At 43.2% G+C, this 26,788-nt stretch overlaps 1 protein-coding gene across 1 annotated transcript in view; it reads left to right on the top strand.

Annotated features, from left to right (window-relative positions):
• The window catches only part of LOC124506367 (guanylate cyclase 2G-like), a 43,277-nt gene extending 20,126 nt beyond the window's left edge, over nucleotides 1–23,151 (top strand). The window contains 10 exon segments of the mRNA XM_047072418.1: nucleotides 5,584–5,752; nucleotides 7,820–7,942; nucleotides 7,945–7,974; nucleotides 13,744–13,921; nucleotides 15,517–15,656; nucleotides 16,555–16,748; nucleotides 18,721–18,895; nucleotides 20,286–20,384; nucleotides 21,632–21,723; nucleotides 23,047–23,151. Coding sequence (XP_046928374.1) covers nucleotides 5,584–5,752; nucleotides 7,820–7,942; nucleotides 7,945–7,974; nucleotides 13,744–13,921; nucleotides 15,517–15,656; nucleotides 16,555–16,748; nucleotides 18,721–18,895; nucleotides 20,286–20,384; nucleotides 21,632–21,723; nucleotides 23,047–23,151 — 1,305 coding nt within the window.
• Nucleotides 23,152–26,788: the final 3,637 nt, after the last annotated feature.

Here is a 26,788-nt window from a genome sequence, read left to right as displayed (position 1 = left end):
ATGGTGGGATAGTTATAAATAAGATCTGATGTGGCATCCTTTTCTACCCTGGACTCCTCTCTCCTTCCCTTCACTCACATTCTCTTCCCTTCCTACCAAGCCCAGAGAAGTATTCTAGACTCCAGGGATCTGTCTCCTGCCCCAGCCAAAACAGATGACATCATGTATATTCGTTATGAAGAGAAAGCGAGTAAGTTAGCTGTCCCCAGGTAAGATACGAATAACTAATAGATTTAGCTTTTTCCATCGGCATTTGGTTTTTGAGAGGAGTTAACCCAAAAGTTTCTCTGGAGAAATGCTAGGGTAGGTGATAATGGCACTCTGAAAGGAAAGTCTCCCTGGTATTAATCAGTCCTTTCAGGTCACTGAGTCTCTATCCCCTGCTCCATGCCAGGGGAACCAAAGACAGCTGGACACCTTGTTTTAGAAGGATTGCTGTCTTCTGAAATGGAGCGTGCGCATTATGGGACAGTGTAAGGAAGTCATAATGAGTTCAGTCAAGGTACATTTAGGCGCTTCAAGGTCAATTACTCTGCCAGAATTCCTTCGAAAGGGACTAGTAGTAACATAAAATTCACGAAAGCTTCTCAGAGATTTCCCATTGGTGACCCAGGCACTGGGCCAAGCTCTGTGCGTCAGATTGAGCTTCTGGCCATCACATATCAACCATAAAAACAATTCCTCTCCTGATGTTTATTTGACCAGAACACTCTCGATGCCAGGTACCAGAGAAATTCCGAGATGCCACAGACTTTTCAAGTCAACCGACATATATTGACTGAGCACCTAATTTGACTGAGACCCAATTCTGGGCATGGAGGGCACAGAAGAATTGGCTCATTGTCCTGTTCCTGAAGAGTTCAACCCAGTGGAGCCAGCCTGGGAAGGAGCTTTGGAGATTATAATAATCTTCTCGAGTGAGGGATGGGACTTCAATTTCTAAGTAAGAGAAGTCTTAATGGATTAAGAGGATGAGAGCAGTTGGCATTGAAGTTGTCTTGGGTGTTTGAACCCTGGCTTTCCACTACTGACCAGGTGACCTTACCTACCTTGAGCCTCGGTGTCCCTGTGTATAAAATAAAGATAACAACAGTCCCCATCTCGTAGAGTTGTTGAGAGAACTAAGATATGCTCAGCACTGTGCTTACCCGTTAATAGGTATATACCAAATATCATTTGTTAGGTGAAGCAATAGTGTTGCTATTATCACAGATAACTCCATCACTAGTACTAAAAAAATGTACAGTCAAAAAATGTATTCCCCCAACAGTCCTATGGGATGAATTAGCACTGTCCAAAAAATACCAGCGGCATGGGACTACTAACCACTGGTAACGTAGGTAGCTCCAACTGAAGTGTGCGGTAAGTGTAAAACTCACACCAGATTCAAAGAATTAGTAAAAATATCTCACTATTTCTATATTGATTACATGTTGAAATAAGTTTTTTAAATACATTGAGCTAAATAAAATATATCATTAAAAGTAATTTTACCTATTTAACTGAACAAGTGAAAATTATACACGTAGCTTGCACTGTGTTTCTATTGGACAGTGTTCCTAATAATCAGCAATTCATGCCACTATTCGTTCACTTTTAACTCCAATAGTAATAAAATTAATAGTTACTCCATTTTTAAGAGGAAAGAAAATGAGGCTTAGTGAAGGTGAAGTAACCACCCAACTGGTAAGAGGGAGGTTGGGATTTGCAACCAGTCTGTCTCCAAAGGCTGAGTTTTTCCTTCCATGTTCTGCTTCTTGCCTGTATAAAGTACAAGAGACCCCAAACGTGGGATGCAACAATGAGAGCACTGGGGGTACCCCCCACTCAACTTTCAGGAGGGGAGTAAATGTAACTAGCAGGTCGGTAATAGAATTGCAAAAAGTGCATGAGATCTGGCACGTAAATCATAAACCTCTCAGTTCTACTTGGCCTGTGACAATACACATAAAATCATACTTTTCCACCACAACAGGAAAAGAAAAAGAACTGAAGAGATGTGTGGTGTCTCTTAAAGAGGACTCCATTTCTAGGATTTCCACTGTATCCCAAACATCTCCTAATGGAATGTGCTCTGTTAATAAACCTGGACCTCAGAAGTGATCAGTGGTGACCAGATGTAAAATGTCTCCTGCCTAGGGTGGGCCTGGCTCTAGCAAGGCCAGGGACAGTTGTGAGTGTCAGGGACAGTCCTGCTGCATGGGGAGGTCTCCATGAGGTGAGAGAGAATTCTTGATTGGACAGAGGTCTCCCCAGATTGTATGCCCAGACCTTGGCTTGTTGAGCCTCACTGGAGAATTCCAGAGATGGCCCCAGACAGCCCCCTCCAGGTTCAAGTGAGGGAGTTGCAGTCCCAAAATGTGATTGAACTCTATCATCTCAAAAAACAAACAAGCCTCCTGAATTTGGGGGTGGGAGTAGGAGTGGTGTATCCACTGCCCTGGGGGTTTCCTCACTGCTTTCTGCATTAGCCTGTATTTCTTTTTTTTTTTTTAAGTTTATTTATTTATTTTGAGAGAGAGAGAGAGAATGAGTAGGGGCGGGCAGAGAGAGAGAGGGAGAGAGAATCCGAAGCAGGCTCATACTGTCAGCATGGAGCCCGATGTGGGGCTCGAACTCACGAACTGTGAGGTCGTGATCTGAGCTGAAACCAAGAGTCAGACACTTAACTGACTGAGCCACCCAGGCACCCCAGACTGTATTTCTAATGCATTATTGGCTCAGGAGTTTTACTAAAGCAGGATGGTGACTCAGACTATGATCACTGCTGGAGGGAGAGTGAGTCCCTGAGCTGGTGACCAAGAGGCCCAAGGACCCCATCTCTGGGTGCAATAGTCCACTCAGGGCCTCCTCACATTCATCTTTTCTGGAACATTGAGTGCTATGTACCACACCCATGGGTGACATCACCCCCCTTCTCAGCTGGGCTTGAGAGTCATTTGAACCTCCTATCGTGGTGTTAGGAGAATAGGTGTGCTTTGACCGCCCTGCCGCCCCGGCCTCCTGGACAATCACCAGGACACCGGAAACAATAAAAGCTAATGATTTAGAAGCGGCTGTACTTCGAAGGCAACCCAACCTGGGTTTATATTCCAGCTTTGCCCTCACTCTTCAGGAGCAGTTTAAAACTGTGAGTTTCCTCACTGGGAAACAGAGAATGGGAATATTAATCTATCTCCAGAAAGACCAAATGTGATAACATGCATAAAGCACCCTGCACAATGCATAGTACAAAGTGCTCAAAGAAAGGTTTATTGATATTTATTTGTTCATCACAGGTCCACATCACAGTGAGAATCTCCATGGACCCTGGTGGCTTCAATGCAATGCTCAGTCACTCCTCACTCTCTGCCCTTCAGAGCTTTCTTTCTTCAGTTGAGGACATTTGTGCAGTTGGTCAAGGGCAGGGACTTGGGACTCGGACTGTACTTATTCCCAGTCCTGCTCCACTGCAGGCCAGCGATGTGACCTGGGGCAGGTTAACTTCTTCATTTCTCCCTTTCCCTATTTGTAAAATGAGGTCAATGACAATACCACCTGACTCTACAAGGTCACTACGGGAATTACACGAGCTAGTTTAAATAAGGGACTTAGAATGGATGTCACATAAGGTTAGCATGATAACCTGAAAAAAAAGTATCCAGTAAGACCCTTGAGAAAGACATTGTCATTTTCACTCTTGCTCTGAAACCTCTTGGGTGAGGCAGGTGTGAGGAGATCCGTGCTACTCAGGCTAATGCAATTAAAATGGCTCTGTGACAGCCCCATACCTGTGACATACTCAGGTTGCTGGCTCTCTACCAGCTCCCACGCTAAGTATTTTGAAAATGAATGGTTCAGAGATTCAGATCAAAGATCTAAAGAAACTTTATGTCGGTATTTCAACTCCAAGAGACAGGAAATGTTGAATAAATATTACAGAAATGTCTTATTGTGAAGCCATCAAGGAAGGTAAGGAAACAAAGACCCCAGGATCATAAACAGTGGGTCCCCCTATCCCCCTGCACTGTTACAGTTACTTCCAAAACATAGCCCGTCCCCTTAGCCTTCGTTTCATTGCTTCTAGGTCTGCCCTTGGAAATTTCAGAGAAATGCAAACATCCATCAATCAGATCCTGCTTCAAATGTGACCGTTCTCATTTTCAAATTCATCTCTTCTCCATCTAGCCTCCCCAGATACCTGTTTCCCTCCTCAATCCCAGGTCTTTCTTTAAAGCCCTTCCCTGCCTATGGAAAGATCTGTGCACTCTGCCCTCGTCTCCTTGCCAAACGAGTGTGCCCTTTGCCTTCATGACTCACCTCCTTTAGCAAACTCTTCCTGTTGGCACACTTTCCCCATTCTGATTAGTCTCTTTGGGTTCCTTCGCATCCAGCTTGGCTTGTGCCACACACAATCCATAGTTAATGTAGGCTCTTTTGTTCAGGTCCAACCATTGGTCTTTTCTTTTTAAGCTCCCCAGGTGATTTTAATGGGCAGCCAAGATGTGAAACAGTAGAGGAGGCCAGCTGTTCTCAGACTGTGTGCACATGAATCTCCTGGGGATTGGGTTACAATGCACAGTCTGATTCGGTACATCTGGGAAGGGCCAGAGACTCTGCATTTCTGCCAAGCTCCCAGGTGCTGTTGGTGCTGCTGGTCCCAAGGCCATGTTTCAAGTGGTGGGGATCTAGGCAGTCCTATCTTGTAGATGGTGAAATTGAGGCCCAGCGAGGTGAAGTGTCTTGCTTGAAGAGACCGAGCGGTGAAGTGGAGATGTGATGTATGCCTTCTGACTCTGGTGTTCTTTCCGGGCCTTTCATAAATAATGGTACTTTATTATTGCATAATAATAATAAATATAAACGTTTAATAACACGGCAGATGACATGAGAATTTTCCAACATTCCTCATTTTATTGCTTTTCCCCGCAAAGTGTTCAAACAGGACCCTAAAGTGCATATAATATAATATAATATAATATTATTATAGAATCATTACATGTAGGTAGGAGTAGAATATAACTTGCAACATGTAGGTAATAAAAGAATATTCTTAATTACATAGTGTTGTTTCCAAGTTGATTTTTTTTTATCATTTTTATACACGTTTTTCATGATAATTTTTGGTGGGTGTTTACTTTGTGTCATGCACCGTGTCTGGTGTCTCATACGCATTATTGCATTTAATCTCCACAGCCTCCCTCTGAGGTAGAGATCGTCACGTCCATTTTGATGAGAAAAATGAGGCTTATGGGGTCAAGTAACTTGCTCTCTGCTAAGTGTTAGAGCTGGGATTTCAAGTCAGGAGTCTGACCACTTAGTCAGACTCTATTTTGTTTAGCTTATTGGAGCTTATTTATTTGAGGCTGGCCTTGCCTTCATGGCTGCACACTGGGGAGCCAGAAATAGTTTCCCCTACTTGGGTGACACTATCCAGGTTGACTCAAGGGCAAGGGGCTGTTAGTGGTTCTTGAACAGATGAACATAGAGATGGGTGGTTCGCCTCCTCCGGGTCATGTTTCTTCCCATCTGTTTCTGTCTGTGTCTTCCAGCAGGTTCCATTGGCCCCTACGCTAATTCATTTGCTTTTTTTCACTCTTCCAGGGCATGCTGTTCCTCCACAGGAGCCCCCTGGGGTCCCACGGCAACCTGAAGCCTTCCAACTGCCTGGTGGACGGTCGGATGCAGGTGAAACTGACAGGCTTTGGGCTGTGGGAGTTCAAGTACGGCCGGATGTACAGAGCATACAACGAGGAACCGACAGACCACTCGGGTAACCACTGACAGATCGTGCACCCACTAGCCCACATGGTAACGGGGCACCTGACCCCACCCTATTTCCTGAAGCTCACTCACAGGTGCCAGCAGGGGGCCTTCCTCTGGAGCTGACAGTGCATGGTTGTTCTATTCACCCAAGGGAGCAGGAAAAAATAGCCTCCAGGGTGGTGAGTCCGTGGTGTGACGTCTGAGTTAGAAGGTTAGGGCTCATCCTGGCCAGGCCGGGTGGCCCGAAGCAAGTCACCGGTCTTCTCCTTAGCCCCCTATACCCCACTACACTTCACCTGTGTTCTCAGCACACCATCTGCAGGCCCTTCAAAGACCATGGGTTCAGCGGTCCTACATCCTCTCGCTGCTCTGGTATCACTTGAGAAGCTTTACAAAATATGTGGGTGGCTGGGTCTCACCCCAGATATCTGAAGATGAAATCTGGGCATCAGCACTGTTTTTTATTTTTTTTTTTATTTTTTTTTTTTAATTTTTTTTTTCAACGTTTTATTTTATTTTTGGGGACAGAGAGAGACAGAGCATGAACGGGGGAGGGGCAGAGAGAGAGGGAGACACAGAATCGGAAACAGGCTCCAGGCTCTGAGCCATCAGCCCAGAGCCCGACGCGGGGCTCGAACTCACGGACCTCGAGATCGTGACCTGGCTGAAGTCGGACGCTTAGCCGACTGCGCCACCCAGGCGCCCCAGCACTGTTTTTTAAAAACTCTCGGGGCACCTGGGTGGCTCAGTCGGTTAAACATCCGTCTTTGATTTCGGCTCAGGTCGCGATCTCACAGTTCCTGAGTTCACACCCCACGTTGAGCTCTGTGCTGATGGCACGGAGCCTGTTTGGGATTCTCTCTCAAAAATAAATAAATAAACCTTTCAAGTAAAATAAAATTAAATAGAAACAAAAACTCTCAAGTGATTCTGATGCGCATCTCAGGGCAAGACCTTCTGCCTGGAGTCAAACCCTCCTTTGCATATGAACAAACTGAAGCTCGGACTCTTCCTTGTCCAAAGCTAGTGAGCAGTCTTGAGTCTTACCTCGCATGTATCCCAGCCGTCTGAACTCCTCTCCCTGGGGCAGCACATTGCCAACAGCTTTGCTGCGCGCATGCGAGGAGGTTCTGTAACACGGGATGAGGCCTTACAGAAAGACAAAGGGGGAAATTCTGAAAACCTGCTTGTAGTCACCCTACTTCCCCATCCCCCAGTATATTTTCTTTTAATGATTGTAACCTACAATGAAATAAACCCATCAACCTCACACCAACAAATAAATGTAGGTATATAAAATATCAGGAACATAGAAATCTGTAAAGACAGAATGCGGACTGGTGCTTGCTGGGGGCCAGGGGTACAGGAAACAGGGAGAAACTGCTTAATGGCTGCAGGATTTTACTTTGAGGCCCTGGAAACGTTTTGGAAGTAGATAGGGTGGTTTGTTGTACAATCTTGCAAAGGGGCTAAATAACTAACACTGAATTGTTTGCTTTAAAAGGGTTCATTTTATGTTCTATGAATCGTACCTCTATATAAGTTAGTTTTTTAAATGTAGACAATACAGGGGCGCCTGGGTAGCTCAGTTGGGTAAGGGTCTGACTTCGGCTCAGGTCATGATCTCGTGGTTCATGAGTTCAAGCCCTGCATCGGGCTCCGTGCTGATAGCTCAGAGCCTGGCGCCTGCTTCAGATTCTCCTGCTCTCTCTGTCCCTCCCCCACTCACGCTCTCTCTCTGTCTCTCAAAAATGAATAAATGTTAAAAAAAAAAAAAAACATTTTAATGTAGACAATCACAGAAAGGGGAAGGAAAATGAAAACTTCTTGTAACTGCACAATCAGGTGTTAACCACAGTTAAGAAGTTAGTGCTTGTTCTTCTTGATTGTTCTGTCTGCATTCACGTACCCACAGACCCCTTTTTGCTCTACAAGTCAGGCACCATTAGGGCAGAATTTTCGGGGGCTGGGTACTTTCAGTTCTGTGTTTTCCTGAGAAAGAGGGCTGACTTTTCCGGTTCTGCCTGTCCCTCTCCCACTCCATGCTTCCCTCATGACACCCGTTGCTTTGCAGAGCTCTACTGGACGGCCCCAGAGCTGCTGCGGCTTCCAGAGGCACCCCGGTCAGGCACCCCAAAGGGAGATGTTTACAGCTTTGCCATCCTGAGGATGGAGCTGATCCACCACCAGAACCACGGACATTTGCTGACCTCAACGAGATGCCAGACGGTAAAGCTGAAAGTCTCTTTGGCAGGCTTTGGTCATGTGGGCTAGCTTTTATTTCTTATATTTGCGGGGGGCGGGGGTGGGGGGGGCAGTGGCACGCTAGCTTTTAAATGATTGTTTTTTATGAAGTGTTCATCAACTTATTATTTATTCCATTGTTTTTCTGTCTTAAAGTTTCTTTTTTTTTAATTAAAAAAAGTAGTTGCCGTTTGCTTACAAAAACAATCAAAGAGCTCAGAACTACATACTTTATTATAGCAGAGTGATCCTGTTGGAAAATGAGTCAGGTCATGTCACTTCTGGTCACAACATCCTCCCCTGGCTTCCCATTTGGGGAATGAAGACTAAGCCCTTACAGTGGCCGACAGGACCACCAAAGGCCTCTGACCTGGCCTCTGACATTCTTTATTAGGGTCTTACGGCTGCCATTCTAAGTTAACCACACACCTGCTGGGTGTAGTGGACAGAAATGTATTTTCTTACAGTTGTATAAGGCAGAAGTTCAAAATCAAGGTTTGGCAGGGCTGTGCTCCCTCTAGAAGCTTTAGGGAAGATCGGTTCTCTGCTTTGTCCAGCTTTTGGGGGTTGGTCCAGATTTCATGGGCTTGTGGTCACATTTCTCCAATCTCTGCCTTCACTTTGACGTTGCCTCCTCCTCTGTATATGTCCCTTTTGTCTGTGTCTTATAAGGACATTTGTCATTGGATTAGGGTCCACTTGGAAATCTGAAATGACCTCCTCAACCCAAGATAATTAACTATACCTGCAAAGACCTTTTTTTTCCAAATAAGGTCACGTTCGCAGGTTCTGGACGTTAGGACATGGACATATTCTTTGAGAAACAAAGTTCACCTCAATACACCTTTCTAATTCCATCTCCTATGGTTTGCTCATTTCAGTCATGCCGGCCACCTTCATGTGCCTCCAACATGCCAGACACATTCCTACCCCAGAACCTTTGCACACACTGTTCCCTCTGCCTGGATATCTTTCATCTCATATGTGTATACACAAATTTACCTCAATCTTTCTTAAGGACTACAGAATTTTCATTGTAAGGATAGGCTGTGTATTATTGATTGATGCACAGTTTGGTTGTTTTCCATTTTTCTTGCTATTACAGTTGATGCAGTGGGCAGCCTTGTATCTTTGTGGGCTTGAGATTGAAGAGATAAATGTATTTTAAGTATATTTAATTTTTTAAATAAATGCTGCCCAGTTGTCTTTATAGGATATATTTAGGCTCATGTTTTTGCTGAGTTGTCTCTTAACACACATCCCGTCATGGAATTAAGGGCAGAAGCTGGGGAGATAAAGCAAAATTTGATCAAGAATGATAAACAAACAAACAAACAAGTATAGTAGGTGTAACCCCCCAGCACTGTTATCTTCCACCTTGGCTGTGCCCTGGAATTACCTGGGGAACTTTAAAAACTACTGATGCCTGGATCTCGGCCTAGGAGGTGCTGATGCTATCGATCTGGGTGGCTGCCTGGGCATCAGCATTTGCAGGTGATTCCAACATGCAGCTCATGTTGAGAACCACTGTCTGAGAACAAGCATAGGGAGGTGTGCGTGTATCAGTAGCTAAATCAACTCAGCCCACCTTTCCCTCCTGGTTTTTCTTCTTTATCACCATGCCTACTTTTTCTAGTCCATTCCCAATGGCCACCCTCAAGTTTCATTGTTAGATCATGCATTCCCTGGAGCATTTCAAGTCAGGATCCTTTCTCAATGTATATAGTTACTTTAAAAATGGATTCCACTTTCTAATTTATGGCCAAGTGAAAAAGAGGGGAGACTAATCCAAAAAGGGTCATTCAAATCCAAGGGCAACTGACTTTAGAACCAAGAAGCCACTCAGATATTCCGAGAGTGAGCCCAGGAAGGATCCCAGCCACACTCACTAAGCTCAGCTGCCATCCGGTTGCACCAGGTGGGGTGGGGGCGGGGGTGGGAAGACTGTACCCAATTGGTATATTTGCCCCTCATTGTAGTCTTATGCCCACAAAGTTCAATGAAAGCTGGCCATATGGGACTATGTATACACAGGACTGCAATCAGGGAAAGTACAAGGTGCACCTAATTTGTGGCCAAACACGCTTCTCCCATTAACATCTCATACTTCCCTACAAACAGTCCTGGTGCTGGGGACTGAGTAGATATTGATGTCCTGTGCACACTAGACCAGTGGTTTTCAAATGTTAGTTGGTGTCAGAATTACCTGTAGGACTTGTTAAAAAAAAAAAAAGAATTGCTGGGTCCCACCCTCAGGGTCTCAGACTCAGTAAGTCTGGGGCAAGGCCTGAGAATTTGCATTTTTCTCAAGTTCCCAGATGATGTTGAAGATCCACAGTTTTGAGAAGCCTAGTGCATCCCTAGACTAGCAGCTTCAGCGTCGCCTGGGCACTTATTAGAAAAGCAAATTTTCAGGCCCGGCTCCAGGCCTTTGGAATTGGAAACTTTGGGGATAGGCCCAGAAGCTGTGCTTTAAGAAGCCCCCCACCCCTGATTCTGATGCACACCGAAGAAGAAGAACAATGACAATAGAGTGACTGGTGACTGGTGGATTATGGGATGGCTGCGTGTTACTAGCTCATAAACACATGTTCCGAGGTGCAGGCCCATGATGTGAATTTGAACCCATGGTTCAAAGTTTTTTTATCATTTTATTGATTCTCTCATGATATTTCTTAGAGCTGAGGATAAGAAAGCAGAAGATGCAACAATAGTAATTCTTCAGTGACTTCTTTTAAAACCATTGTTGTCCCATGTCTCAAATTACACTTAATTTGGGATGTAAAACACAATTACCCATAGAACTTTCTTATGTATAGTCCTTCAGATTATTTTTAGGCATTGAAAGTGTGCATTTAAACACAAGCATGTAGGGGTGCCTGGGTGGCTCAGTCGGTTGAGCATCTGACTTAGCTCACGCCATGATCTCGCGGTCCATGAGTTTGAGCCCCGCGTCGGGCTCTGTGCTGACAGCTCAGAGCCTGGAGCCTGTTTTGGTTTCTGTGTCTCCCTCTCTCATTGACCCTCCCCCATTCATGCTCTGTCTCTCTGTCTCAAAAATAAATAAACGTTAACAAAAAAAGAATTTAAACACAAGCATGTACATTTACAAAAAAACAAGATCATATTTTACACAGTGTTATAACTTGTATTTATTCTTATTCTTTTTTTCTTTTTTTTTTAATCTTTATTTATTTTTGAGAGAGAGAGACAGAGTGTGAGCGGGGGAGGAACAGAGACAGAGGGAGACACAGAATCTGATGCAGGCTCCAGGCTCTGAGCTGTCAGCACAGAGCCTGACATTATTTCTCCTCCTCCTCCTCCTTCTCCTCCTCCTTCTTCTTCTTAAGCGAAGGCCATACTCTTTTAGATTCCCTTAGTTTTCAACCCAATGTCTTCTTCTGCCCCAGCATCCCATCCAGGACGTCATGCTGCATTTAGCCATCATGTCTGTCTAAGCTCTTCAAGAATGTTCCTTAAACTATAATTCTAATGACATTGTACTTTCGAGGAGTACTGGCCAGGTATTTTGTAGAATGTTTCTCACTTGGGATTTGTCTCATTATTTTTCTTCCTTATGATGAGACTGGACTTATATGTCTTGAGAGGAAGGCTACAGGGGTAAATTGTCATGTTCGTCACATCATGTCAAGGGTACATACGACCAACATGACTATCTGTTGACTATCATGTTGACCAACATGACTGTTGATATTGACCTGGCTGAGGCTTGTCAGGTTTCTCCACCGTAGAGTTCCCATTGGTTCCCCTCTTCCTATACTGTCCCCCGAAGAAAGAAGTCACTATGTGAAGTCCACACTTAAGGAGTGGGGTGTTGCACTCTACTACCCTGCGTGCAGACTATCTATGTAAACTATTTTGGATTTTTCTCCACAGGAGGTTTGTCTCTTCTCTCCCACTTATGTATTTATTCAATTATTGGTATTATATTGTATTATATTATTATGCATATCTATATTATAACATATGTGTACATTTTATATTATATATTATACTATATCTTTATTTTATCCTCTGAATTGTAATCTAATTATACTATGTCTTTATTTTATCCTCTGAATTGTAATCTACTTTATTTTACTGCTCCAGTTGTTTCATCTTCGGCCATTCCATTTCAATTGACTTCTGTGTACCTTTGATATAAACCCATTGCTGTGTTTTGATTTGGTTTGTTTAGTACCGCCTTGCTTCCTGGTGGCATGAGAGGCTTCAGCCTCCTCTTGTATTTCCCTGCCTCAGTCCGAGAATCAGCCATGTCTTCAAGGACACTGGTTCTTTTTTATTGGAGGATGATATTAGAAACCAAGACCTGGATGCTGACTGTGCTCATTGCAACCGGGGTGTTGTTGCTTCTAGCCCCTCTCAGTGGACAGAGTAAGGAAAAGCATGTGCACACTAGCCTCAGTGTATACACATTCTCATATCTGCGTCTACCCATCTGTATCTATACTAAGCTAAGCATGAGTTCATATTAACATCTCCAACACCATTACCACCACATAGTTCATTTATTCCAGTGTCCCCCCTGCCTCTATCCATAGCCTCCCTTTCCAACAGTGAGATCCTGGCTCCCACCATCTGCCATCCATTTATTTATTTATTTATCCAATCCCAGTATATGTGTCTAGTACTTGCAAAGTTTTTCTTCTGTCCCCAATCTTGCCGTCTACAATACAGCGATTGTGAATGGGTCCTTTGTTTAGTCTTAATGGTCTTGAGTCATTTCAGAAGTGCCTAAGTCAGCCAGTGATGTCATATAGTTATAATACATCCCCTTCAGCGAGGCAATGTCATACAGTTATAATACAGTTAGATTCTTTTTCACAGTTTGCCTCTATCTTGGAGTTGTCCAACCTCCCAACTGATATTGTTAAAAATTTGTGTTCTTTGGGGTTTACTCTCTGTGCAGTAAAGTTCTACGGGTTTTGGCAAAAACACAGTGTCATGTACCCTATAGACAGTCTCATCACCTTAAATAAATCCCTGGTGACTTACATGTTCAGCACCTTCTCCTCCCCAAGCTCCTAACAGTATCTCACCTGTTTTCTGTCTCTATAATTTTGCCTTTTCTAGAATGTCATATAAACAGAATCATACAGCGTGTAGCCTTTTCAGACTACCCTTTTATACTTAGTAAAATGCCCTTAAGATTCATCCATGTTGTTACACCCACAGTATTTTTACACAAAAACATGTATACGTTGTTCTCAAATTATTATTTCCTCTGAAAAACCTGGTATAGCAGAATGTTTAATAAATGTCAGTAGAAGCCAATGCAGAAGTGAAAGAAAACAGGTTTACAAAGTTGGACACCGAGGCAGCACATGATGGTGACATTTATTATTTGTTAAAATAACTTTTATGTGACATTTTATATGGAATGCAAATTGCAAAAGGTGTGCTTTGGGGGTTTCCCATCCCAGATGCTTATACACTCCTGAAGTCACATAGAGATATGCTTTACTTCAAGAAAAGTTCCATTGGAAGAAAAACAACTTAATCTAAAAACAGATTCATTAGAAGGTGCTGATGTGTTTTACAGTAGGATTCTTCATTTTCCACGAGGATCTCAAATATTTCTCGTAAAATGTTCAGGTTTCTCTGAAATTCCAATCTATTCAATATACTTATACATTCAATTCACAAGTTTAAGAGCACATATGTTTAAAGTGAAGTGTACTACATGGCCCAAAGCTCAGACATTTTGCTATTTAAACCCCAAATGAATTTCAGAAATCATCAGCCGTATCAAAGACCCCATGGCCTCAGTTCCACTCCGACCTTCCCTTTCAGAGGAGAAGGGCAATGAAAAGATTGTGACCATGGCGAGAGCATGTTGGGATGAATCTCCAGAGAAAAGGCCCACTTTCTCTTCCATCAAGAAAATTTTACGAGAATCCAGTTCCAAAGGGTGAGTTAGATGTGTGACGTTTTCTCCCAATCATTTAACCATTAGAATTTTATTTTTTTATAAAATATCTTTAATGTTTATTTTATTTATTTTGAGAGAGGGAGCACAAGCAGGGGAGGAGCAGAGAGCGAGGGAGAGAGAGATAATTCCACACAGGCTCTGCACCGTCAGTGCAGAGCCGGACGTGGGGCTCAGTCTCCCGAACAGCAAGATGGTGACCTGAGCAGAAATCAAGAGTCGGATTCTTAACAGACTGAGCCACCTAGGTGCCCCTAACTATTAGAATTTTAAAACTACATGGCTGTGACTGGTTCTGTGTGGCCCACCCCATTCATTCATTCCTCCACTTATTCAGTTATTTATCCATTCATTCATTTATTCATCATATACCCACTCAATGCCTGTTCACATGCAAAGCACCGTGTTACATGCTGGCTAGAGTTGGGTGATAAATTCTCCCTTTATTTCATTAATGACACAAAAATGTATCAGACACCAGCACATCCATTGTCCTCCTTTGTCCATTCCAGATATCTCTAATCAATCAAGGCTCTCTTTCCCAGGGAATTTTGACATGACCTCAGAATGTTTTCCAAACCAGCATTCCAAAGGTCATGGCTCATCAGTTGGGGTTGGACTATAGTATAAGAAACTATTCACCAACCTTAGAGTAAGTCATCAGCTTGAATTATTCATGCCTCTCAAACAACCTCCTCAACAGTAGCTTGTTTCACATTAGGATAGTTGTATCATCTTTTGGCACATTGAACATAGGCAGACATAGCCATGATAGAAGTAGCCTGAGTTTATAGAAGGACCCTGGGCCAGGATTCTGGCATCTACTCCTAACTTGGCCAGTCTGCTATGCATTCTTAACACAACAGCCCTGTATTCTGTATTTTCCACATCAAAATTGTTTTGAATGGTATGTCTTGGGTCAATCATGACTTTTACTTAAAAAAATCTGGTCCCCGGTGTTAAAGCAAGTCTATTTCCTATGTGAGCCTCAGTTTCCTCATCTGAAAAATGGGGTATTTAAATGATTTTTCTGAAGACCCTTCTAAAACAAGAGCCTACAGGGTCTAGAAGTGCCCCCTTACATATGTCATCCAAAAGGAAAATAGTTGGTATTATTCAGGGGGAAAAAAGATCCATCCTGAAATGTGCATTTTTGACAGACCATGATGATAATATGGAGCATATTGGGAAATGGGGGAGTGCCAGTGAAGGCCACCATTTGCTGAGTACCTGCTGAGTGCCAGACACAGCTGTAGGCACTGTGTACCCATCGTCTCCCTGGATCCTCGGAAAAGCCCTATGAGGTATGCATTATTATCCTCATTTTCCAGATGAAGAAACTGAGGCTTGGAGAAATGAAGGGTGTAGAACAAGATCACAGAGCTGGTAAAGGGCAGTCTCTGTCCCACCCCATGGCTTCACTGCCATTGTCATTCCACTGCTGTCCATTGGCAGCCCTTAGGTAGGAAACCTTCAGGGTGATACATGTTTTCTTGGAACGTATAGCTGGATGTTGTGCTCTACTGTGACCCTAATGTTCTTGGAAAAAAAGATGTTCATTTTGGGTTCTTTTAAAGCCGTGTGAACATCCTAGACAGTATGGTGAGCAAGCTGGAGGTGTATGCCAATCACCTGGAGGACGTGGTGGAAGAGAGGACCAACCAGCTGATGGTGGAGAAGAGGAAGGTGGATAGGCTTCTGTCCACAATGCTGCCAAGGTACTCCAAAGCACTGGGGGCCTTGACAAAGGACCCAGAAAGCAATAGTATCACTAAGGGGCCCCATGTACAGAGTACTTTTTTGTTCTTTTCCTAAGAGGAACTCAGGTTCTTCTAAATGAGTCAAGCATTCTGCAGGCAATTTGGTACACCCTGTAAACGGAGATAGAGGCAAAGGCCCTGCCTGAAATCTTGAATTCACAGGAGTAGAGAATGTCTCTTAACAGGGAAGATGGCGGATGCAGCTATGGGAGACACACCACTAGATGGCGCTTTAGTTTCATGAGTCTGATTAATAGCTAGTTTCTCAGTACTTCAGATCGTGCTCCAAAGACTTTGCACAGTACAATATGCACCCATGACTCCAGATTCAAAACTTGCTTCATTTTTGGCTCTGCTTGCACCTTTACACTGTCTAAAAACTTGGCAGAAGCGTCGGCTATTAAAACTTCTGCACCCTTCTTGCGTGTCTTGACAGAGATGGAGTTAGGGATTTGAAGGTGTTAATGTGAGATTGGTTGATTGAAGCAAACGCATTGGCTTGTGGATTGATGGATGCTTCCTTTTGCTTCACATCTGCAAATTGCATTTTTACACTCAAACTCTATAGCCAATAGAGAAAAATGGGATGCCCTCCGGGAGAAAAATCCTTACTGCAAAGGCATTTCTGTGACGTGCCCCCCGCCTCCAGTTTATACCCACCAATTAAAATATCTCTTCAGAGAAAATGCAAGTAGAAAAATGGGTGTCAAAAGAATCCCTTTAGATGATGGATTTTGTTGACCGAAAATCTAATCCACTGAAGCAAAAGGACCTATCGGAAAGATTTTGCAGGGGTTTGTAGGAGGCAAGATGAATAAGAGTCCGTTCAAAACCAATCTCTATTCTTTGGTTTCGGCTTCACTGGAGAACAGCTCATAGCTGGAAGGTCCGTGGCACCAGAACATTTTGAGTCTGTGATAATCTTTTTCTCCGACATTGTTGGATTCACAAAACTGTGTTCTCTCAGCTCCCCCTTGCAAGTGGTAAAGCTGCTTAATGACCTGTACAGCTTATTTGATCACATCATTAAAACATATGATGTGTATAAGGTGAGACATACCCCGGGGCTGTGAGGGAACACGCTCCTTGTCCGCCGACTCTAGGGCGTAAGGATGGACCCGGCCCTAGATGTGAGCCAGGAGGAAGGCTCTATTTCAGGCTGGCAGTCCATCTCAATTCATGGCAGAAACTCAATATTTTATTCCTGTTTGTTTTCTTGGAAAAGGGCTTGATTAATCACAGATGAATGTGCTTGTCAATAATCCCCAGTTGCTTCTTGTTTCTTTCCATTATTTTATCTGGCTGTTAACACATTTCTAAAGAGGCACTGCCCTTCTACTGGCTAATTCCTCCAGTTCCCTCCAGAATATATTTCCTTCAGATTCAGAGAGGCTCACCTTTAAAGGTTGTTTTTGGACCTTGTGTGAGTCTCACTGCTGTTACCATGATCCTTAGCAATGCAGGTGAAGACAGACTCCTAAGTTTAGATGATCAGAATTGTGGCTGAAATGAGAACGTCTGCCTAGTGCTGCTTGGGGGTATGTATGAATATGGTCACCCGGAGTAAAAACTGATTTTTCAGGGAAGGATAGCAACAACGAATAATTTAGCTTCATTTAAGTGGTGAGGATGATGGTTGCTTCAGGTGTTTTCTGAGTTTTCTGATGGGGCCACATCATGACTGCGGGGTTCCCAAGCTCACATGTGCCTGGGGCAAGTCACAGGTGCACCAGCTCCCATCCGTGATTGCAGGGCTTTACCTGTGGCCTGGGGGCTGGGGAGATTTGGGGGATAGTGTGGTCATGTCCCCCAGTGACATGCCTTTAATAGTGATCCCTAATGTTCCCCCCACAGATATTGCCTCTGTTTAAGGGTGAAAGAAAAGGTGTGTGGATAATCTCCAAGAGCAGATCACACATACCTCAAAACAAAAGCTACCCTGCTTAGGAGGACTTCCTCTGGGATTTCTTCTTGGCATTGTTTTCTGGGTTATGTTTTGCATGAGTTAATACTAAATCAGTTTCAATGTCCAAAGGATGTACCCATGGTGGGGAGAGGTAGCCTAGAAGCAATCTGACTTGTATATGGGTTGATTTTGTGTAATTCTGGGGTGACCAGTAGACAGAGGTATTTTCACTGCCTGGCTAATGCCTGAAATTCCACCTTTACCACATCATCTTTGGATTCTGCTAAAATGCAAATGTATCTGGAAAGGGCTGTATCTTTAATTTTTTTTAACGTTTATTTATTTTTGAGAGACAGAGAGAGACAAAGCAGGAGCGGGGGAGGGGCAGAGAGGGAGACACAGAATTCAAAGCACGCTCCAGGCTCTGAGCTGTCAGCACTGAGCCCAACGCGGGACTCAAACCCATGAACTGTGAGATCATGACCTGAGCTGAAGTCGGAGGCTTAACTGACTAAGCCACCCAGGCGCCCCAGGGCTGTATCTTTAAAGTTGACACTGGTCATTGGTTCTCTAATGAGAATAAGGAATCTGAAAGCTAATTTTATTAGGATTTATTAGGGGAGAGAAGAGGACAGATCAGGCAGATACATGCATTTATACGTAAGTGTATATATTGTGTATAATGTATAGATATGTATAAATGTATTGAAGAGCCATTGTATGGGGTGAAGACATTTCTGGTTGGGTAAGATGAATTCCACTTGATGGATGCATGTGATCCCTCAAGATTTACCCTATTCCCACACTACTGTCTGTTTAACTGGTTTTAAACTTGAGTTGAGGAAATATGGTCACCACCACTATCAAATTTCAGAGGACAAAACAGTGACTGTGCATAGGAGGGCTCAGGGAAGAAAGGCTTTGTGGAAGAACCAGGACAAGAGCAGAAACGTGAGGAAATGCTGGGGCGTGGATGGAGTGGAGGTCGGGGAGTGTGACTCTCCAAAGTGCAGGGAATGCAGGGCTCAGTAACGAAGGGCCTTGGTCTCTGACCCCACCACTACTCCAGCCTTTTTCTTGGAGAACACAAGGCCACTCTGTTGCTTTATTTTCAGGTTGAAACCATTGGAGATGCATACATGGGTGCTAGCGGACTTCCTATCCGCAGTGGAATCCAGCATGTGGATGAGATTGCCACGATGTCCTTACGTTTCCTCAGTGCCACTGTCCACTTCCAGATTGGGCACATGCCTAAGGAGAAGCTCAGGATCAGGAATGGCATCCACACAGGTAGCCAGCCCTGATGGCAGGTGGCCTTGTGGTCCAGGTATGGCAGCAGGTGGTTCTGGATTCAAGTCTTAAGTCTGACGTTTTTAGGACCTGGAAATTGAATGGTAGCATCTTTTGAGGGAAACAAAAGTTCACATTGTCTTTGCACACGTATTTCCAGTTAGCCGGATTACTTGGTAACAGCAAAGATACCCAGAGACTCCAAGGTGTTAAACCAAAAGTTAGGAGGAGACCAAAAAGTAGGACAGATATACCAGGCTACTTTCCCCCATGCCTCTGCATCAAATGCCCTTTGGTCTGGTCTGGTTTTTGTCAAACTCATGGGCAGGTGACCTGTGCAAAAGTGACCAGCACTTGGCTTAATGCTCTTCTGTCTCAATTTCTTAGTTATTAATATAATAATATTATAATATTAATTTTCTCAATTTCTTAATAATTTTTGAATGGGGCATCCCTTATTTTTATTTTAGACTGGGCCCTGCAAACTATGTAGCTAGCCCTGCTCCTACCTGTCCTCCAACGCTTGACTAAAATAAAACCTGACCCCTAATCGGCATTAGTGCCCCAGTTGTTTTGTTTCCATCTCTAGTGCGTGAATAACACTGTCATTAATTTCTGCCTTAGCTTGGTTGTCATAACAAAATACCACAGACTAAGTGACTTAAACAACAGATATTTATTTTCTCACAGTTCTAGAGGCTGGGAAGTCCAAGATCAGGGTTCCAGCATGGTCAGGGTCTGGTCAGAATCCTCTTCCTATCTTGCCAAAGCCTGCCGTCTGATTATGTCTTCATATAGCGGAGAGAGAGAGCCTTTCGATCTCCTTCTCTTCTCATAAGGGCACTAATCCCACCATGAGGGCCCTACCCTCATAACCTCATCTAAACCTAATTATCTCCCAAAGGCCCTACTTTCTAATACCATCATATTGAGGGTTAGGGCTTTAATATGTGAATAAGGGAGGGGGTTACAAACATTCAGTTAATTATAATGGGGCACCTGAGTGGTTCAGTCGGTTTGGCTTGGATCTTGATCTCATGGTTCATGGGTTCGAGCCCCACATCGGGCTCTGTGCTGATGGCTCAGAGCCTGGAGCCTGCTTCGCATTCTGTCTCTCTCTCTCTGCTCCTCCCCTGCTCACACGTTCTCTCTCTCTCTGACTCTCAAAAATAAGTAAGGATTAAAAAAAATTTATAATTGATTATGTCGTTTTCCACCAAGAGTCTGTGGGTTCTGTAGGTTGACTCTATGCAGACCCTAAGATCTATTGCCAACCTTTGCCTAGGCACTTGAGTATTTGTTGAATTGCCTTTGTTGACTTAATGTGTATCACAAGTCCAGCCCTCGGGAAATGCAGGTTGGCTATGCCCTTCTGTTCTTCTCTTCGTAGGTCCTGTAGTGGCTGGTGTGGTGGGAATCACCATGCCCAGGTACTGTCTGTTCGGAGACACTGTGAACATGGCATCTAGAATGGAAAGCAGCAGTTTGCGTGGGTACTGTTTGCAGAACTTTGCAAATACAAGATCACTGTCCCTCTAGTCTCCTATCTTTAACCAGAGGGTGTTTTTAGAAGACCCATTTTCATTTTGTCTACTATTTTCTGTTTGGAGGATAAGATCATCACCTCAGACAACATTGGTCACAAACTTTGTAGGCAGGGTTTTGCATAGTGCTTGCTATGAGAACACATATGACTTCCTTCCAAGATTTTCAATTCTAAACAGTCAAGGACACATATAATAAGATCATTTAAAGGAAGAGCAGAAGTTGGCAAGCTTTTCCCATACAGGGCCAGACAGTAACTATTTTAGGGTTTATGGGCCATAGTCTCTGTTACTTAACTACTGTTGTAGTGTGAAAGCAGCCATTCATAACATACGAATGATGGGTAAGGCCATATTCCAATAAAACTTTATTTGTAAACACAAGTGGTGGGCTGGATTTGGCTGGAGGGTGGTAATTTTCCCATCCCTGATGTAGAATATGGTTTTGGTGGTGCAGAATTATCTATGGTCAGGAACTCCAGGGGATATCATATTATTTTGCTATTGCTAGACAATATATGCTATTTATGAGCTGTTTATCAGCTAGAAAAAAATAATTACTTAGGGATTTAAGTTTCACAATGTTTAGGTTAACATTGTTTTGAATTTGTAAATTTTCCACAATATGTAAAAACATACAAAAATATTTTCTCTTCTGATTACTTCATTGTTTAAGCTAATCAGCCAAGTCTCAAACACTGGTTTAAACCTCTCCTTGAACTTGTAAGTCAAGATTTTAAGAGTAAATGTTGAAAGTGGGAGCCCCAAATGTAGGCTCCAAGCCTGATTCTGGTTGCAGGGCTGGTTGTGAACAATGTTTTCAGTGATGTGTCCCAGCTCTGGTACCACCAACTCTGGTATCCTCAGGAACCTGAGGAGCCCAGTGGACCTCCATCCATGGGGAGTACCAGCTTGCATATGGAGTCAGTTCTGCCTACTGTTTCTAAACTGAACCTGTTAAAGCTTGAGCAACACTAACAATGTCTGAACAATGTCTGCAATGTTTAGGGGTGTCCCACCGCAAGACTCCCAGACTTCAGAGAGGTTGTCTGTGATTTGCTTTCCTAAGAGGTACTAGCAGCCTAAGAGCATGAGCAATGCAGCATTCCCTCTCCAAAGCAGCCCTGCCCCCTGACCCCCAGATGGAAGCCACAACCAAGGTAATAACTAGGCAATGACTGGTTTATGGCAGCTCTCCGGATTCATGTCTCTCAGAGCACTGCATCCAGCCTGCTGGCATTGGGAGGGTACGATTTGCAAAAGAGAGGCACCATCCCAGTCAAGGTAAGACCAACCTAGTGCACCCTGCCTGCCCCATTTGTGTCGGTGATGGAAATGTTGAGAAAGTTGATGGGATGAGTGTGTCTTTTCATTGTGGTGTGTGGAGACTGCCAAGGTCTATGTGGAGGCTCTTGTGACTGCCAGGTCTTAGTCCCTCAGAGAAGACTGTATGCTTCTCTCAAATGGTCAAACATGGAATCTAAGACAGAAAACACCTTAGCTCCTACCTAGACCAATCCCCTAGGGGATGCCTCCTTTCTCTTGGCCACAAATGGTCTCCTGGCTTCTGCTTGAATACACCAATCTATTCTTTCACAAAGCAACAGCAAGGATGAGCTCAGAAATTATCATGCCCACATTGCCTCCTATGTCCCTTCTGATTCAAAAGGGCCCAGATAGAGGAGACAGAGGCCCATTGGTTTGGGGGCACCAGGACCTCCTCTCAATCCATTTAAATACCTTTTCCCTTCCCCTCTGCCTTCTCCTCTGTCCGGTCTGTCTGAAATACATCATGATGCATCTCAACTTTCCCTATAACACCGGCCTTTGGCGGGGTGGGAAACGGATGCTCCTCTTGAGATGTTCTGAAGAACATCTTGGAGATGTTCCTGGTGGAAGTGGTGGGTGGTTACTATGATGTTAGGTGTTTGGGTGGGTATGGGAGTTCCTGGGAAGAAGTGAAAGGGAAGAGGATGGCAGCAATTCCCCAGTTTGCTGAGCCTGAACCTCACACGCTGTACTTGATCAATAGACTTCAGGTAAGAGGCAGATTTTTCTAGAAGGCGGCAGTATAGACCTCCCTTTGAGTTGTGTCCTACTATTCACTGGTTGTCTGATTTGTGGGCTTGATTTTATTGCCAGTCAAATGCAAATGGTGACAAAGTTGTCCTCAAAGCGGAGAGGCGGGGGTTAAATGTGGACACGTATATGAGATGCTTCACCTGGTGCTCTGCTGATCATCAGAGCTCAATAGATTTTATTGTTATTTTTATTATTATTTTTATTTTTTATTTTTTTAATTTTATTATTGTTTTTAAAAGATTTTCAGGGAAATTGCAGGGAAATTCAGCCTTGACTGGCCCTCACCTCCTAGAGCATTGCTGACTATTCCTTTAGGCTTATCGGCAAAGCCCAAGGAAATCAAGGTTTCATCTATAAAGAGGCCTTTCCTTCACTGAGGCAGCTCCTGTCTACATGCAGTTTTGGCTAAGAACAACATTTTCAGTAAATAAGCAAGGGACACCAAGTTGTCTGCCCAGAGCCCACACTTCACAGGCAGCCTTTCCACCTGAGTGATTCACCAGCACTCTCTTCTGCCTCCCACAGGGCAAAGGAGAACAAACAACTTTCTGGTTGAAAGGCAAGGAAGGCTTTACTATTCCACTCCCTCGATTTATGGAAGAGGAAGCTAAAGTCCCAGAGATCTTCTGAGCTATTTTCTTTAAAGATGTTTATGGGGTCCCATGAAAGTCTGAGGACCATTCTGTGAGATGCATTGAATATCCCATTCAGGAGGTGTAGATCTGGGGGAGCCGGTAGGGGGAGCCATCTAGCTGGCCTCCCCTTCCTGCCCTAGAGTTCTGTGGCCTAGACCAAATGAGGAGTTCGAAGAGCTGGATATAGTGAACTCATTTTCTGGGCGACCAGGGCTGGGCTGTTGCTCCCAGACCTGCCAGTGAACTTGTCCTGGCTGCCAGATATTTCCGGCCTATTAGCTTGTGAATTTGCAGTGAACCCAATTTCATTCGGAGAGAGAGGAAAGCTAGAACAAAACCTGGGGCTGTTGGCCCCACCCTGTGCTGCCTTCCTTTGCAAGGGGCTGATCTCTAACCCTTGGTTATCAGAAGGCATCTCAGGAATGTTTTGGGGGGGATAAAGCTCTAGCTAAGGTGCGAACAACCACTGAAATCCAACAGGATCAGGCCATTCCAGGTACGCCAGATCTTGGCGGTCAGTCCCTGGAAAGCCTGGTCCTGAGCTCTGATTTTCTGTGAGCACAGCAGCTTTCAAATGGAAATGTCCCATTCTCAATTTATTGCTTAATTTCTTTCCTATCCAAAGCGAAGGAGTAAAGATAGGCTTTTCTTCCAATCAAGGCTTGAATTTTAAGTGGAATTTTTCATTCACTTATGAATTGCTATTTTTTTTTCAATCTCTGATAGACGAAGATGAACCCATCCATTCTGCAATACACGTTTTCCCCTTTACATAAAGAACAGGATTTCATCATGCCTGTCAAGTGGTTTCTTGTAGTAGACTTACTGAACCACTAATGAACTTATAGTCCTTTTTTTTTTTTTTTGATCCCTTGCAACTCCTCACATCCAGTTTTTCTTCCTTGTGGCTGTTCTTAAATATGGGAGAGTGCATCAGATGATATATTGTGTTTGAGACCTTTTCCTGGTGAATTTCTCATGACTGGACAAGTGAGAATCAATGAGACTGGGAATGTTTTCTTTTGTACGTGACCTGTAAGCTGCCTTTGTAGGGATATTTTTGACCTCTGTATAGGAAAATAAGCTACTTTTTGGTGAGTTTAGAGCCGTTAATAACACATTTTACAAAAAGTTTGGTGGAATTCTTGCCTTTTTTAGGAAGAGAGACACTAAATAGGGGCCAAGGGAAATGCTTTACAAACAGTCCCATCTTCATGGAACTACTCTGTGCTTCCATTGGCAGGACTTTGCTTCTGCCCAGAGAGAGGCGACTGAGCTCTAGGACTTTCACAGATTCCATTCTCTCTAACATGATCCCATTTTTTATTGTGGTGAGATCTGCTCCTCTCTCTAGGCCTTTCATCCAAGATTGAAAGTATTAGTCAAAAGAAGGCATTTATCTGAAAGTGACAGGGGAGCTTCCCTTGCTACCTCAGCATAGCGACAATGGACCAATATTTGTCTTCTCATCCTTCAGGACTTCTTCCCTTATTTGGGAGCAGGGCTTCTGGATTCCAAACGCTTTGTTCTACCATGGAAGGGAATAGAACAACCTCTGCTATGAGGTCTTTCAGAGAAATAGCCCATTCCCCATCCATCCATCCATCTATCCATCTATCCATCAATATGACATTTCATTTATTCAAAGAGCATTTTTATAGCACTTACTCTTTGCCAGGTACCATATGGTGGCTGGAGTGGGGTGAGGGGGTGGAGGGGAGATGAGGATATGACACTTTCCTTGATCTTTAGCTCTCAGTTTAGTTGAAGAGAGGTGACACAAGTTTTAGTACTGTTATATTAAGGACTAATACAGGTATATACCAAAGTATAGGGAACTAAGAAGTCCAATGTTGTTGCATTTAAAAAGCATTAGAAAATGATACACAGATGTAGGGGTAGGGTGGGACATAAGGATTGTCTAATATTATCCCAGCTTTGTATTTTTATGTAGTGTGTGTGTTTGTTCCCTTCCAGCTCTAGCCCACGTGCTGACCCAAGTAATGTTTATACAATAAAGACTTTGCTACTTCTGTCTTTTTCATGGAACATTATAAACATTTGGCATCTACGCTCATACACATAATACATATATCTACACATGTGCATCCACATACATTCACATGTGCACACACATGTACATGTATACACACATGAATGTCTGTCTAAATCTGTCTCTTTTGGTTGATCAATAGGTAAAGATTCATGTGTGTATATTCAGTATATATGTGTATATGTATATATGCATGTCTGTCTATTTTTTCTTTATATTACTCAAGCTTTGAGAGAGAAGGAGAGTCTTTAAGGATCATAAGCAGGAATTTGATAAGATTAATTTCCTAAAATCTACATCCAATGTTTTTTCTATGTCAACCAAGGATACCTAAGGGAAAATATACTCTTTATTTGTTCTATAAATATATCTTATGTTTGATACTCACAAGAATTTATAACAGATTGAGTGTTTTCTCTTAATTCCTTGATAGAGAAGTTAGAAGACACGAAGGACTTTAGTTAACCTGAGATTGAAACATTTTTGGTTGTTGGTGATTGACGTTAGGGCATTAGAGACGTGGAGAGCATACAGATGGCTTTGCCTCCTTGCATCAGAAACTGAATGCTGGAAGTTTTGGAAAGTAAATATAGGGTAGAATGATGGAAAGTCAGTGGTATGTATGTGAATCTAATAAGTTCTAGTTGTAGGAACCTCTGGGAGGGTCGAGGAGTTGGCTATCAATATGACATATTAACACTGTAAGCTGTAGCCATAGTTTAATTATTTTAAGGCATTTTATTTATTCCATAGCACCAGGTGGAGATACAAGATCATTAAACAATATGATAAAATAAAGCAAAACTAATACAGCATTGTTTTACTCTGACGGCCAAAGATATATGATAATGTCTCTATGCTATTTAAGAGTTTTTGAGTAGAACCAATAAAATATGTCTTTTGTCCTTGCTGACTATAAAAATTCTGAGTTTACAGGAAGAAGAGATCCCAAACTAGTTGGAACTCCAGCTTTGAGACCAGTTCAAGCTTCCTTGAGTCACTTGAATCTAGTCTGTTGCTAAATAAACACGTACTCCCTGTGATCAGAAATTTGGGAACTAGCTGAATTTCTCAGTTTCTTAACACAGTTGTAAAAGCCCCAACAAACTACAGATCTCAAAACTTCTCAAATACATTAAACATAGAGATACAAACTGATGTGTTTTCAAATTATAAGGCCACTAATTAAGTCTGTACAAGATGAAGGAAGAAAAAGTAGAGCTCTGGCTTTTTCTAGCACATTCTAGCTTCTAAGGATTTGCCAGTTCTCTATGAGGATTGGTTCATTTACTTTTCTTATCGTGTTGACCATGTGCATCATTAAAATCAACGTCTTCTGGATCACTGGGGTGGCAGTATTATCAGGGTGCAGCACCACGTGATTCCACGGGCCGTTTTTGCATGTGTGTTTCTGACTTTTGTGTGTGTGTGTGTGTGTGTGTGTGTGTTCCATTCTAATGATCAGAAGTTAATGAGACAAAGACAGATACCTGCTTCACTGTTAAAGTAAAGGCTAAATGAAGTCAGTCCATTTGGTACTGATGATTTCTTAAATCAAGTAGAAAACAAATAGTGAGAG

The sequence above is a fragment of the Lynx rufus genome, unplaced genomic scaffold, assembly GCF_022079265.1.
Source record: "Lynx rufus isolate CCGP_SWC_20201006 ecotype Redwood Valley unplaced genomic scaffold, mLynRuf1.p SCAF_11, whole genome shotgun sequence".
NCBI classification, from domain to species: Eukaryota; Metazoa; Chordata; class Mammalia; order Carnivora; family Felidae; genus Lynx; species Lynx rufus.
Note: the sequence above shows the minus strand (reverse complement) of the source record. Positions and strands in the feature narration are given on the sequence as shown.